General features: G+C 39.6%; 1 protein-coding gene across 1 annotated transcript in view; it reads right to left on the reverse strand.

Moving 5' to 3' along the window:
- The window catches only part of stab1 (stabilin 1), a 260,057-nt gene that overhangs the window by 134,397 nt on the left and 111,665 nt on the right, over positions 1 to 13,995 (reverse strand). Inside the window, exons 25-31 of the mRNA XM_078543330.1 lie at positions 13,743 to 13,901; positions 11,664 to 11,759; positions 10,365 to 10,460; positions 10,169 to 10,216; positions 6,528 to 6,664; positions 3,966 to 4,077; positions 1,554 to 1,631 (exon numbers count right to left, since the gene is read on the reverse strand). Coding sequence (XP_078399456.1) covers positions 1,554 to 1,631; positions 3,966 to 4,077; positions 6,528 to 6,664; positions 10,169 to 10,216; positions 10,365 to 10,460; positions 11,664 to 11,759; positions 13,743 to 13,901 — 726 coding nt within the window. The remainder of the gene's footprint in view (positions 1 to 1,553; positions 1,632 to 3,965; positions 4,078 to 6,527; positions 6,665 to 10,168; positions 10,217 to 10,364; positions 10,461 to 11,663; positions 11,760 to 13,742; positions 13,902 to 13,995) is intronic.

Genomic DNA, 13,995 nt, shown 5'->3' on the forward strand with positions numbered 1-13,995 from the left:
CTTCATTAAGGTACCTGAAAGTGTGCTTTCCAACCACCAGTATCCAATTCCATACGCAGTGGCTTCTCGTTTACTTGTACTGTCACCGTAATGGGTTCAGTTTTCACAGCAGTTACATTATACAGAGAGTACATATCAGTATCAGCAGCTTCGGCCTTTGCTGTACTCGCTAACTTGATTATGTTTGTTTGCTGGCTTGCAGGCTGCCTCATCTTTGTTTGGCATTGCCTAACCATGTGACCCTTCTTATGACAATAATGACATTCTGCCTCTCCGCATTTACAAGTATCTGCTCCGTGGTCACCCCCACATCTATAGCAATGTTGTCTTGAAGTAATTGATGTAAGTTTCTGTTAGGCTTCTTAATGTTTCTCACAGTGGCCATTGAATTGCGTTTTAATTCTGCAGGTCGGTTTTTGGGCCACGCTTGACGGCAGGTTCCTGCCCACCATGGATTGCGGCGCCATTATCCATGTGTTGCAAAGCCTGCAAGTCTTTCGCAGCACTTTCCATGGCAAGGGAGATTTATAGGGTGCACTTAAAGTCAATATCAATTTCGGCAAGCAAGCGGCGCTGTATGGAGTTGTCCTTGATTCCACATATCAGTCGATTCCGCAGCATATCGCTTAACACATCCCCAAAGTTGCAGTATTCCATTAACTGCTTGAGGTTTGCCACATAGGTTGCAATGGACTCTCCCAGGGCATGAACTCTTGAATTAAATTTAAAGCGTTGCATTATCATGGACGACTTTGACTGGAAGTGTGTTTTCACTAGGTCCACTAACTCGCTATATGACTTGGAATCAGGCGCGCTTGGGCAGTCAGGTTGAATCCGGTTGTATATTTTACTGCCACATACACTTAAGAAGATCGCATTCTGCTTTTATTTGATTTGCTACAAAGTAAAATCTGAGGCGCTCAACATACTGGCTCCGATCTTCAATATTAGCATCATTTGGGTCGATTCTTCGATTTACTCACGGTAACAGGGTGAGATACACAGACAAAGTCGATTTTACCCTTGTTGTCAATTTTTTAAAAAAAATTAATTCACAGGATGTTGTCTTCGCTGGCTGGGCCAGCTTTTGTTGCCCATCCCTAATTACCCTTGAGAAGGTGGTGGTGAGCTGCCTTCTTGAACCGCTGCAGATGCAATTACTCGCTGGGGCAGACAGGTTTCATAAAGAAACAGTAAATCATTATTTCGAAGACATCTAGGAATGCTTGTCCCCACCCCCATGGATTGCCTGCGCTAAGAGCTCACTGGTCAAAGCCCCCAAAAGTACATCACATAACCCATGATTGAGAGGAGGGAGGGACAATACATGCAGTTATTACAAATGTGTTCTGAGAATTGTTTTTTAAATATCACAAATCTCTGAAGATAGCCTTCCATCATTGCAAATCTTTTCATTGACTTCTGCTAAAGTGCTTCCAAGTTGGCCTAGATAAATGGCTAAAAGAAGTCCTTCGTGTGAGATTAGCACACAGATCCTATATTAAAACATACTTGTTTACTAGAACTTTTATATGAAATGGTAAATAATGTACCTTATCAATAATATGGAGGTAGCCATTCACTGCTGGGATATTGGGAGTAATAATTCTCGCCCCACCAATAGTCAGAGTCTGAAAAAGACAAGTTATCATTCACTTTAACTACTTTTTACAATTCAAAGATGGTAATTTTGATCAGAATTTTAATTAATTAACTAAATTGAAACATGAAATCATTTGTATTGCATCCATTGAGGAATAAGTTTGTTTGAAATTCATGTTAAAGCAGTTCTATTTATTTAGGTTTCATCGTAGGACTGATTATCTTGTCCCATCATACTGTCAGCCTGGCAGACTGCTGCAAAACAGGGCTGCATTTTGCCAGTACAATTAATTTTGCATGGTTTGTCTTGGGAAGCTCATTATACACATGCATACTCTACTCACATGGGCCAGGTGCAGAGAGTAAACTGGATGCAGCCGCAGGGTATCTGGTGAGCCAATGGCTCTAGAAGGGTTATTCACATTTAAAGGGGAGCTGCAATAGAAAACTGCTGGAAAGCTTTGGTGTTTGGGAAGAATGGACTCCAGAAGGAGTAGGAACAGGAACAGGGCTATTCCATTTGAAAAAAATATCCTCAAAGTATTGATCCAGGGGACACAGCAAAGAATGGTTACCAACCTTGGAGCACAGAGAGACCCTCCTTTCCCAGGCAATTTCTAAAATTCGAGGATAGAAATGTTGGGTAAATTAAGATACCCTGGACAATATCATATTAGAGAGGATAAAATGAATTAGTTTAATTTGAACTGTGTTTTGTAAATTAACTTGGGATGTTGCAGAATAAGGTAGCATCAGAGGGATGGATTGCTATCTGTAAAAATGCTAGCAACTGGGATAAATCATAAATCATAGAGGGGACAAATAGGCCACTTCTAGAAATTATTGTAGGGCAGTGGTGCCAGTAAGTCCAGTGTTAAGTGCCTGACATCTCATTTCCCATCACCCCTCTCTAGCATGTGCACTGAATGCCCTATAATGGTAAGTTACCCACCTAGATGAATAAAACTAAGGTACCTTCCTCAACTCTAGCAGAATTAGAATTGAGTTTTCAGGGGATACTCCCTGGCACTTATGTCAGGGTCACAGTTTGAAACAGTTTGATCCCTAAATTCCAACTGTGACCAAGGGAGACCAAGGGGGCCACCACCAGCCCACCTGCTCTCCCTGCAACCCCCCCACCCCACCCCCCCACCCCCCGCCCATTTAAATGTCCCACAATTTGTGGTGCGATCTATCTTTTCAGGCCTGGGTAGCTTCTGGAGGACCAGGCATTCCAGAATTTCAGACGTTTTGTTGTGTGAACAACAAAAAAAGGGAACTAATTTACGCTACTTTACTCCAAAGAACTGCTAGCCAGTAGTGGTACTGAGTTATGGTTGTTATCTTCAAGGAGGAGAAAGACCCGTAACTGATGAGCGCTATAGGCACAGTGACTTATGAGCACTTTTGGCACAAGATTAAAAAATCTCAGGGAGCTCATTGCTGGCTAGACTTTACATGAGTAAAATAACAATCGGGTGGGCAGTGAAACTATCAGCCACACTCACAGAATGAAATCCTGTTAATTGTAAGATTCCTTTATACTTTGTCCTGGTAGTCCATTCACATTCAAATGCTGTCAATACAAATATCACCATTGATGCAAATGGTTCATCAGCAAATACAAGCCATTGATCTAAAGACATTTTATTACCACATTGGGCACAGCAATGCCTATTAGTGAATGCTCTCATTAAGTGAATTGCATTCTGATCAGATTCCAGATTGTAACACATTCACATCACAGTCCGAATTAATCAGCTACTTCTGTAAATGGCAAAACTTCTTTCCATTATCCTCCAAAATACATCAAATTAAATGTGGAGCTGTTTACATTTTGGTATATGCTGCACTGCTCTGTGCTACATAAACTCGTTCTAACTGTAATTTTATTGTTCAGGAATCCTTGTAAACTTGTTAGGAGGAAACACAGTAGGAGATGGAGGTTGACCCATGTCAGGACTTAGGAAGCAATGTGGGAAACATTCCTGAAAAGCACAGTTTCTTGGCAACAATGAAAGGCTGAGATGGATGCATAGAGAAAAAGGTAAAACTAAACTTTACTGAATGTTCAACCACAGCAGAACGTCACTCTGCTCTCCTTAAAATGATAAATCATGTTCAGTCTACTTAAACCTCATGCCTCAAATTTATTCCTTGTTGATAAGGTAATTTTTTTTCTTAAAACTCTGTCTCCAAAAATTGTTCTAAGTTCAAAATGAACAAAGCATGTATGGGAGGCTCGGGGGGTTGGGGCGGTGGGTGGGGCGTGGTGGGGGACTGGATGATGCATTAGTCTTTCAAGGAAGGAATTTTCAACTGCATCACACATTGAACATGAAATATAAAGACCATTTACTTACCCTATTTTCATTCTTGATTGGTAACCTGGTTAATATGTTCATTGTTGATAAGTTCTGTCCTTCATACTCTTTTAAATCATCAGTGGTAAGTCCACCCATAATAAAGTGTGACCTACAGATACCAAGTGCTAGAATTATAGCAGCTGTAAATCTCCGTGTTTGCTTTGTTTCTCCACCTAAGATAGCACTGAAAATTATAGATCCAGAAACCACGAAGTACCAGTAATAAGCTTGAACATAACTAGCAATAAAATTAAAGTCAGTATTTTCTAACAATACTAGATGAGATCTTGTTCTCCTTTGTTGTCTGCTGTGTGTTCTTATTGCATTCTCTTCATTAATAACAGAAAGGAGGATGGGGGTGATTAAAATATCAATGACCTGATTATAAATCTAAACAGGACTTTGAATAAAGCTGAAGTGTTGACTTTCCACTATGAATTACTGCTATTAAATCATGCAGTAATCAAATGACACACAGCGATTTGATTTATTAACTCACATAACATTAACTATATTTATTATATTGCCAGCGAATGCAAGTTCACATTCTCTCCAAGGAAAGATTTTCTATACATATTAAAATTAATAGACATTAAATTAATATAGTTAAATTACAGTAAGTATATTCACTCTAATGCTTTACTGAAAAAGTATTACTAATCCATAAATTTCAGCAACAAATATCAGTCAGTTTTAAAAGGGTTATTGAAAAGCATATCATCTTGAAGAACAACACAGATTTGTAAAAGTATAAGGGTTGTAATTAGGAGTCTGTGAAGATTAGTCAGTTGCACTAGTGCTGTAACTATGTAGTTACCCCATACCTGTGACATTGTAGCATGAATAAACCTATCTCCTTTAGAACAGAAAAGAGGATGGAGATGATTAAACTATCAGTGACCTGATTATAAATGTAAACAGGACTTTGAATAAAGCTGAAGTGTTGACTTTGCACTATGAATTATTGCTATTAAATCATGCAATAATCAAATGACACACAGCTCTGTAACTATGTAGTTACCCCATGCCTGTAACATTGCAGCATGAATAAACCTATCTCCTTTAGAACAGTGAACCTATTGTTTAAAGCATGTCTTCAGTGCACTGACATAGTCAATTTGTCAACAGGGTGCTGAACATTACAAGATTTAGTCTAACAAATTCAAGTAGGAAACAGCATCAGTTTGAGATATAGCCACATGTAATTTGTTGTCCGGTCTTCTCCAGACTCTTTATTAACAATTCCAGTTTCCACAACTACCGAGTAAACAGAGTTTTGAATCAGCTTTGTAGACATGAATAGACAGCAAAACAGTTTAATTGTCAGCGTTTTGGCTGGACCAGTAGGAAAGACGCTCACATCTGTGTACGCAAAGAATTGACTGCTATACAGCTCAAGTCTATCACCCGCATCTAAGAGATGTTCTTAATTTGTCTGTAGCCCTAACATACTTGGCTTGTAGTTGGGCTTTCCTATTACTTCACTTGTAATTTCAAAATTCCAATAAAGTGTAGGCCTGCATTAGAATTCTGATTGAATTGATAGGAGCTTTATTAAAGTGGCAATCTGGCAACAGATTTGCATTAGATCAGCTCCAATTTAACACTTTGATCTAGCACATTGCTGTAGTACCCACTGCACGGCACTTCAGAATTATGAAATATAATAATGGCTACATTTATCAGCTGGCACAAACTCGATCTCTGTGGTCAATAATAATTAAGTATTACTTGTGTGGGCCTCGGAGCACCAGTCATTCTTCCTGGATGCTCTCATTTGCTTTGAAGTATGGGAAGTCACCCTCCTCTACAGTTCCTTCACATTTGCACATGTGATACATGATATCAAATAGGATATTTGGATGTAGAGATGGGGGATTAGTGATGCTACTCTGAGTTAGCAGGAGCTGTAAGAGCAACAAGTACCATCCTTCATCTAATGCATTCGCCTGAGGGATGAAGACCCATGTAAGAACGTAAGATGATAGTGCACCATCAGTAGAATGTTTCATGCCCCACAAATGAGAAAAAAGTGATCTACAGTACTTTTCACACATGAAAGGAAGCAGAAGTCCCTCCCCCATCAGAACAGAATATTTAAAAATAGTTAAAATCAAAAAATCTTTCATTAATTTGTCAAAAGTATCAGTCACACTGTGAACTGAAAACTGCCAGAAACAAATACTGTACATAGTTTCTGCAGAACATGTAGCATTCAGATTTGTGTGAACTAACTCCTACAGGGATTTGATTACAGCAAATATCAATGTTTATGTCCATTTGGCTTGTTAATAAAAGATCATTTAGCCTCTTTAATGGATTAGCACGTGAACAGATGTGTTGTGTGGGACAAAGCCATTTGGACCAGAGCTCTTAATTCCTGGTCTGTGCTGATGTAACTGATCTTAAACAAGATAGCAGTTTGGACATTACAAATAGTCTCAACCTGGTTGTTTGGATCAGCTATTCACTGAATAAATTTACTAGGCTGTTAGTGAAACCAGATAATAGAAATTTCACGCAAAAGAAAATAAGACTGCTTTTATAAAGGTATCTTACTTGACTATGAATGGTAGACTATCCCGTTGTTCCCAAGATTCGATGTCAGCTCTATCCATGTTGTTTATGGTAGTCTCTGATGGCACGAGAACAGTCATATTAGCTCCTGCAGGAAACTCCATACTATGCATGGATTTCTGTTTCAAAGAGCAAAGGGGAAAAAAAGGGCAAATAAGCTTGCAATCACCTCGTGCACTAAAGACATTATTACATTTTCAATTATAGTATAATTCTTTTGATCATTCCCATAAGTGTGCCCTGTTCCTTTTGAACTGGAGTGTAATTTTACACAATTTCTGGTCCATGCTCAGACAGAAGCCCTTGGGCCATATTTAGCTTCCTAAATACGTCACTTTCCCTCTTGTAACCTCCTAGTCCTTAAAAAATGATAGAATAAACATTCAGTCAAACCATGGTTTGGGTTAAAAACTACACACCATGTTTAGTACAAGTAACAGATAGGCATTATACTGCGTATGCTGCTATAGCGATAGGCAATATGTAAGATTACTGAACAGATTACCTACAATGCCTCAAAAATTTCAAAATACCAAAACTAGGAGATCCTTCGAGAATTCTTTCAGCGATACTAGGCCTGGATTGGAGCCATATATAATTTATACAAAAGGGCTTGCATTGGAGCCATGAAAACTTCAGCCCATTTGCTCAAGAATCAAAAACTGGGCAAAACTAGGCATGGGGCAGAATTTTGTCCTCGTTGGGCAGGCATAGCGGTGGCAAAGCCGACCGCCACCCGTGATCGGGCCCTGACATGGATTTCATGCTGGCTGGCCAATTAAAGGCCAGGCAGCGTGAAACATGCGCTGCAGTGCTGCCAGGGTGGGGTTGGGAGGAGCTCAAGCACGGAAGTGAGCGCGTGGGTGGATGTGCACGCATTAAAAGCTCCTGAGGCACAGAGCTGTCTCAGGGAGCTGAAGAGTTTTGAAAATAAAAAATAAAGAGCTTAAAAATGTTAATAACATGTCCCCTCATGTGACCCTGTCACATGAGCAGGGACATGTTAGAAATTAGTTTGAAAAGTTTTAATCTTTTTTAAATCACTGATCGAAACCTCATCCCGCCCATGGATGAGGTTCTGCAAAAAATCCAAAGGCCGCTTGGCCTTTTCACCTGCCTGCCAACTGTAAGGTTGGACAGGCAGCGAAAAATTTCATTTAATTAGAGCTTTAATGGCCTTAATAGGCCTGTTAATTGTTGGCAGGCACGCTCCCGACTCCCGCGGGCGCCCGCCAACCAAAATATCGCGCGAGTGTGCGATGACTTCGGAATGCTCGCCTGACGTCATCATGCATCATTTTACGCTTGTTTGGGTCAGGCACGCGCCTGCCCAATGAGCGCAATCTTCTGCCCATGATATATATTCTATCCACTTTGAAGTTTAACCAGTAAACTAAGAATATAACTCACACACTTATATCGGGTTGTCAAATAGCTACATAATTTAACAAGCTGGAGATGCTTGCAGGTTGTGGCGAGTTGGGGGTGGGCAAAGTGGTGTAGGGTATGCCTCATGCATCCATTTAAACTACCACATCAGATCACAGGAATTGCTAGACAAAAAAAAAAGCAAAGTATACCTAGTTTGCCTTTAATTATTTGATAATCACATAATGCAATGATAATGGAGTTGTTGACTATAGAATTCAATCTCTACTCACGAGCCTACAACAGACCCAGGAATGACACAGGACAAACCTAAGTAGGAGCCATCAGTCTAAAGTCACATTTTTCCTCCCAACTATGCTGCACTTGCTTCAGATATAGGAAAATAAAAAATAATAACCCCTGATCCACCTGATTCAAAAGGGTGACAATTATATATGCAGCTAACTGGAAAGATTTCCAAAAGCATCGAATCAAAAACCCAGAATGTTCTGCCACAACTGCTAGATAAAAATTGATTTGTCTCCTGGCTGTAGTCTTTTGACTTGACAGATTTACTGCAGAGTAATGCAAACATGTGAACAAATTTATTATGAAAACATTAACATATTATCACTATCCTGACTCATATAACAGACAATTTCCTAACTGTGAAATTCCTGGTGCGATTGGGGGGTCTGCAATACTAGATTTTACAGGAAGCAAAATTTAATTGGGTAAGCCAGTCCTCAGAGACAAAAACTTTCTTTGATCTGTAATATGATGAAACAACCTATTCATCATGACTTAGTGGTTAAAACAAAAAAAAACATACTTGTTGCTTAATATTACTGGAGGCTTTTATGGAGGTTAGGTTATCTCTTTGTTTTCCCCATAAGAAACCGGCTTGCGCTAAGTATCAAATATGGAGCTGAGGGTAAGCTTTGCAGAATCACAGAATCGTCACAGCGCAAAAGGAGGCCATTTGGCCCATTGTGTCTGCACCAGCTCTCCAAATGAACATCATGATTTAGTGCCATTCTCCTGCTTTTCCCCTGTACCCTTGCACAATGTTTCTTGAATGCCTCAAATGAACCTGCCAGTTAATAACACTTCCAGGCAGTGCATTCCAGACTTGAACCACTCGCTGTGTGGAAAAGTTTTTTCTCTCATCACATTTGCTTCTTTTGCAAATCACTTTAAATCTGCGCCCTCTCGTTCTTGATCCCTTGATGAGTGGGAACAGTTTCTCCCTTTCTCCTCTATCCAGACCCCTCATGATTTTGAACACCTCTGTTAAATCTCCTCTTAGCCTTCTCCTCTGCAAGGAGAATAGTCCCAACCTCTTCAATCTATCTCCATAACTCAAGTTTCTCATCCCTGGAAACATTCTTGTAAAGCTCTTCTGCACTCTCTCCAATGCACTCACATCCTACCTATAGTGTGATGCCTGAAACTGTACACAATACTTCAGCTGAGGTCTAACTAGTGTCTTATATAAATTCAGCATAACCTCCCTGCTCTTGTATTCTATGCCCCTATTAATAAAGCCCAGGATACTGTATGCTTTATTAACTGCTCTCTCCAACTGTCCTGCCACCTTCAGTGATCTATGCACATATAAACATACCCAGGTCTCTCTGCTCCTGAACACCCTTAAGAATATTACCCCTTATTTTATATTGTCTTTTAATGCTCTTTCTACTAAAATGAATCACCTCAGATTTCTCCATACTGAACCTTATCTGCCAATCTGAGAAGAGTGCAAGATGGGTGGTAGACTAACCACCCTTTACACACCTCGCCTTCAATGAAAAGGAAAGTAGGGCAGTCAGTACATGGGTGGCTGATTCACTACCACCTGTTTTGTGTCCCTCCAAAGATGAATTTTACCCCCGTGGAATCCAGAAGATCAAAGGAGTTTCAGCTGCCACTGTCTGAGGAAACATTCCTTTGGCTGGCTCAGGAAATTTTGGTAATTGGAGTGGAATAGATTAGAGAACGCCATTCATAGAAAGGGAAACCTAGCACTCAAGGACTTTTAGCAACTTACAATATGACAAAGAGCTCACCAAAATGTGACAGATTATTTCAATACTCCAAAATAGAATCTTAAATAACAAGAAATAATAAACACTCAGAAGGAAAAAATTCCAAAGGATTTCAATTGCAAATGAACATGGAGTTTTCTGAATTCAGTTGAGAATGTGTTCCTATTTGTAACTTGCAGCTGAAGTTAAACAATGCAGAGTACATACCTGGAGCCAGTCATTGAACCTTGAAAAGTACGCACTTGATGCCAGCTCCTTCAAAATAAATAACGAGAAACCTCAAAATGACAAATTAAATGAGTACTGTGCAAATAAATGCAAATGAAATACTTAAGAGTTTACAAAATAACTGGAGTACTACTTTGAATTAGGTATTGTAGTGTTGACATTGCAATCTACTTACCGTTAATATGTCCCCAATGCACATAATCCCATCTCCAGCATAGCCTTGAAAGCAGGTACACTTTCGATTTCCATTTTCGATAGGTTCACATGCAGCCTATAGATGGAAACATTTAACTTTCATGATGGTTTACATTGGCAACTGGTTTTATTTAACACACATGAAATTTAAGCAGGGACTGTCAGCCACAGATACGAGTTTTCAAGTCCCAAGTTCTGCTTTCACATCCATTTATAAACTTTTATTGGGTAATTTTCTCACTTCTTGGCTGTATGATAGATGATGCACTGTACAATATGGTACTACTTAACTTCAGAAAGGGCCTCACAATGCCTGTCTCCTCTCTTTTCTTAACTACAGTTCTCTTTACTAGAGAAGCAGCAGCAGAGTAGACCAGACTATTTCATTAATGAGAAGGAATTAAAAGGCAGGGAAATAACTAAAAATTAAAATGTTTTTAAAGATTATATTTTATTCTTTGTGGTTTGAGCTTCTGAATAATTGCCTGCTAACAGAATGCTGAAATGTGTTGCTTAGGCCTAGCACCAGTTCCCATTCAGCCTTTTCGGTTGAGTTTGGGGCGGGGGGGATGGTGGTGCTTAGATCAGTTCTTGCCTCAAACGTTGGAAGAGGTGCCATCAAAATTGAAAGTCTCCGTATGAAACACTAGGGGCTAGGAACAAAAAAGCAATATTGTCTGGCTTATTCAGCTTTAATCATGGTCCTGTTGATTGATTATGAATTAGCACTGATGGCAGTAATGGGGCTTTGTGACAAAGACTCCTCTTGTCTGGAAGTACTAATCACAAATAGCCTACAAGAACAGACCAAAGACCACAGCCCCCCACTCTCACCCACCTGGCCCACCCTAGGCCTCTATCAATTCTACTCTCTAGCTACTAGGTATGAGGAAATGTTTCTGTCTATCTTCATTATTTTTTATCACTACAATTCCAGATCTTTGTTTGGTATCTTTTCATTACAGCACAAATGAGTCAGAAATTGCCTGTTGGAGATTGTACTGCATTCATTGGGGTAAATGTAATAAAGCTGCAAAGAGCCTTGGTAGAGACTTCAGGACTATAGCCCTGATTCTGAGAACTCCATTCTTGTCTAATGAGGCTCTGCTCCAGAGGGTACAGTTTAACTGAATGTGCCATCTTGGAGGCACTGAAAATTTTCTACCAAAGTGGTTTCATAAATATGTAGTATCCTAAATGTTGAATCAAAGGAGAGCAGATACAAACTAATATTAGGATCCTGAAAATAACAATACATAATTATGATAATTTTTTTTACCATTACATGACATCCACCATTCTCCTCCAGGCATGGATTAATAGCAGTGCACTTCTTGCCATCACCAGCAAACCCTCTCCTGCATGCACAGCGACTCTGTTCCCACAGGATGAAATAAAATGATCGTTATCAAAATATAGCACTTTGCTAGCGCCACTAAAATATTATGGGTTTATGATTGAGTAAAGAAAAAGCTGAGTTTGCAGTACTTGATGCTCCAACCTAACCACAAAATCAAGATATTTTTTGCAATGCATGTGGCCCACAGAATGTTTTGGCAAAGGTTAGCTGTTGGAATTCCTAAAATGTGTGCAGGACTCTTCCCTGCAGTAGTATGTTCATATGCATATAAGGGAAGAGGCAATGCTAGATCTAATTTTGAGTAACAAAATATATTGAGTTGATGAGTTAAAGCTGTGTGAGTCCCTCAGGAGTGATGACCCTAATGTGAAACTACCTTAGGTCTAAACAGAAAGGAGATGCAATGCGAGGGCAATAACAAGGACATCAGATTGGAATAAGGCAGATTTTACAAGTATGAGGTGTGAGCTTAGTTGAGTCAAGGTGGAAAGAGAGATTAGCAGATAGACTGCAGATCAATGGAGGGGCAGTTTTAAAAAGGAGATTGTAGAAGAGAATAATTAATATATGCCATTAAAAAGACTACTTCATGTTTGCATAATTAAAGAGGTTAAAACACAAACTAAAAATTTGGCACATAGGATCGATACATGTGATAAAAATCAGAGAAAATAAGGAAAAAGGTTAAGAAAGGGAAAAGCAAGGGTACGGTGTAAGGGGACAAAATCTTGGAAAATATTGAAAAATATTCAACAAATAGGAAATTGTTAAATCTGAGATGGGAACTGAGAGAATAATGAGTTGGTGGAGGATAGCTGGAAATTGGCAGGGATACTTAGCGGATAGCTGGAAATTGGCAGGGATACTTAGCAAATACTTCACATCAATGTTTATAAAAAATAGTAGGAGATTGAGAAGAAAATATATCCTGAATTGGTTTTAAGCGAGATGAGAGATGTTGCAATAAATTGAAGGGAAGCTAGCAAAGAAATTAGTTAAACTGAGAAAGGATATTGTGGTTGGATACATCCAAGGATCCTAAGGGAAATGAAGGAACAAATAGCAGCGGCTACATGAATAACGGCCCTGATTTTTAATCTAACTTGTCCGGCGCAAAGGTCCAGAGTACATTGAAGCTGGGACTAAAAAATCTATGGGATGTAAAATTACGAGATATGCCCATTTCTGACCTCCAACGTTGGCCCCAACAAAGTTTGCTGGCACAGGAACTGGTCCCATATTTTATATCGGTTCAGTCATGGTAAAATTTTAATTTTTTTATAGCTAAGTATTTTGAGGTCTAGGCCACCACCCTGAGCCTGGATATCTGGTAGTTCCCACCATTGCTCTTTGCTTGGCCTATTCATGTCATGTGTATTTGTGCTGATCCTCAAGAGGCCCCAAGGTATGGAACCCTTACATTTGGAATGTGCATTCCTCCTTCTAACCATTCCCCCTTACTTCAATAACTTCGTAAGGGGTAAGCAGAGGCTCCATCCCCACCATCCCGGAACCTCGGCACTAGGCCAGGAACTGGCATATTACTGGGTCCCATCCTAGTTTTCAGCTTTTCTGGGATCTCCAGCTGAAGTTAGAAACATTTTTTTATATATATATATAAAATTTGCTTGTGTGCTTTGATACTTGCTGGTAAGGCCAGCATTTATTGCTCATCCTTAATTGCCCTTGAGAAGGTGGTGGTGAGTTGCCTTCCTGAAGCACTAGATCAGTCACATATTTTCAGCCCTACTTCATTTAGGTGCTGTTATCTCCTCATGTGGTCAAATGCATTTTGCTCCTCTAAACCCCCTTTTCACTACATACCACCTTAATCATTTATGAATAGCAAAAACAGCAAGAGATAGATGACAGACCAATGCATTAGTTCAATAATGACTGCCCTCTGTGAAGATATGCAGCCTTTTCCCTTCATCAATGAAGATAGTTCATTTAATGCTGTTAAAACAAAAATAATCTTCAGATACAAATAAGCAGTACCTGTGCAGGCCCAATGTACTGACAGTCAGCGTTCTCGTCACAACCTCCTCGGGTGCTCAATAAGCACTCATTTATTTCAGCACAGATTCTCCCATCTCCAGTCCATCCTGTGTTGCATTGGCAGGTTATATTCCCAGGACCTACACTAAAACATTCTGCCTACAATAAAAAGACAAATATATAAAGAATGCCAGGCCATTATCTATGGTAGCTTTGTAAAACCTCCTTCATAGTCGCACAGGACTTTCATTTC

This window comes from Cetorhinus maximus, chromosome 6 (genome assembly GCF_964194155.1).
Source record: "Cetorhinus maximus chromosome 6, sCetMax3.hap1.1, whole genome shotgun sequence".
NCBI classification, from domain to species: domain Eukaryota; kingdom Metazoa; phylum Chordata; class Chondrichthyes; order Lamniformes; family Cetorhinidae; genus Cetorhinus; species Cetorhinus maximus.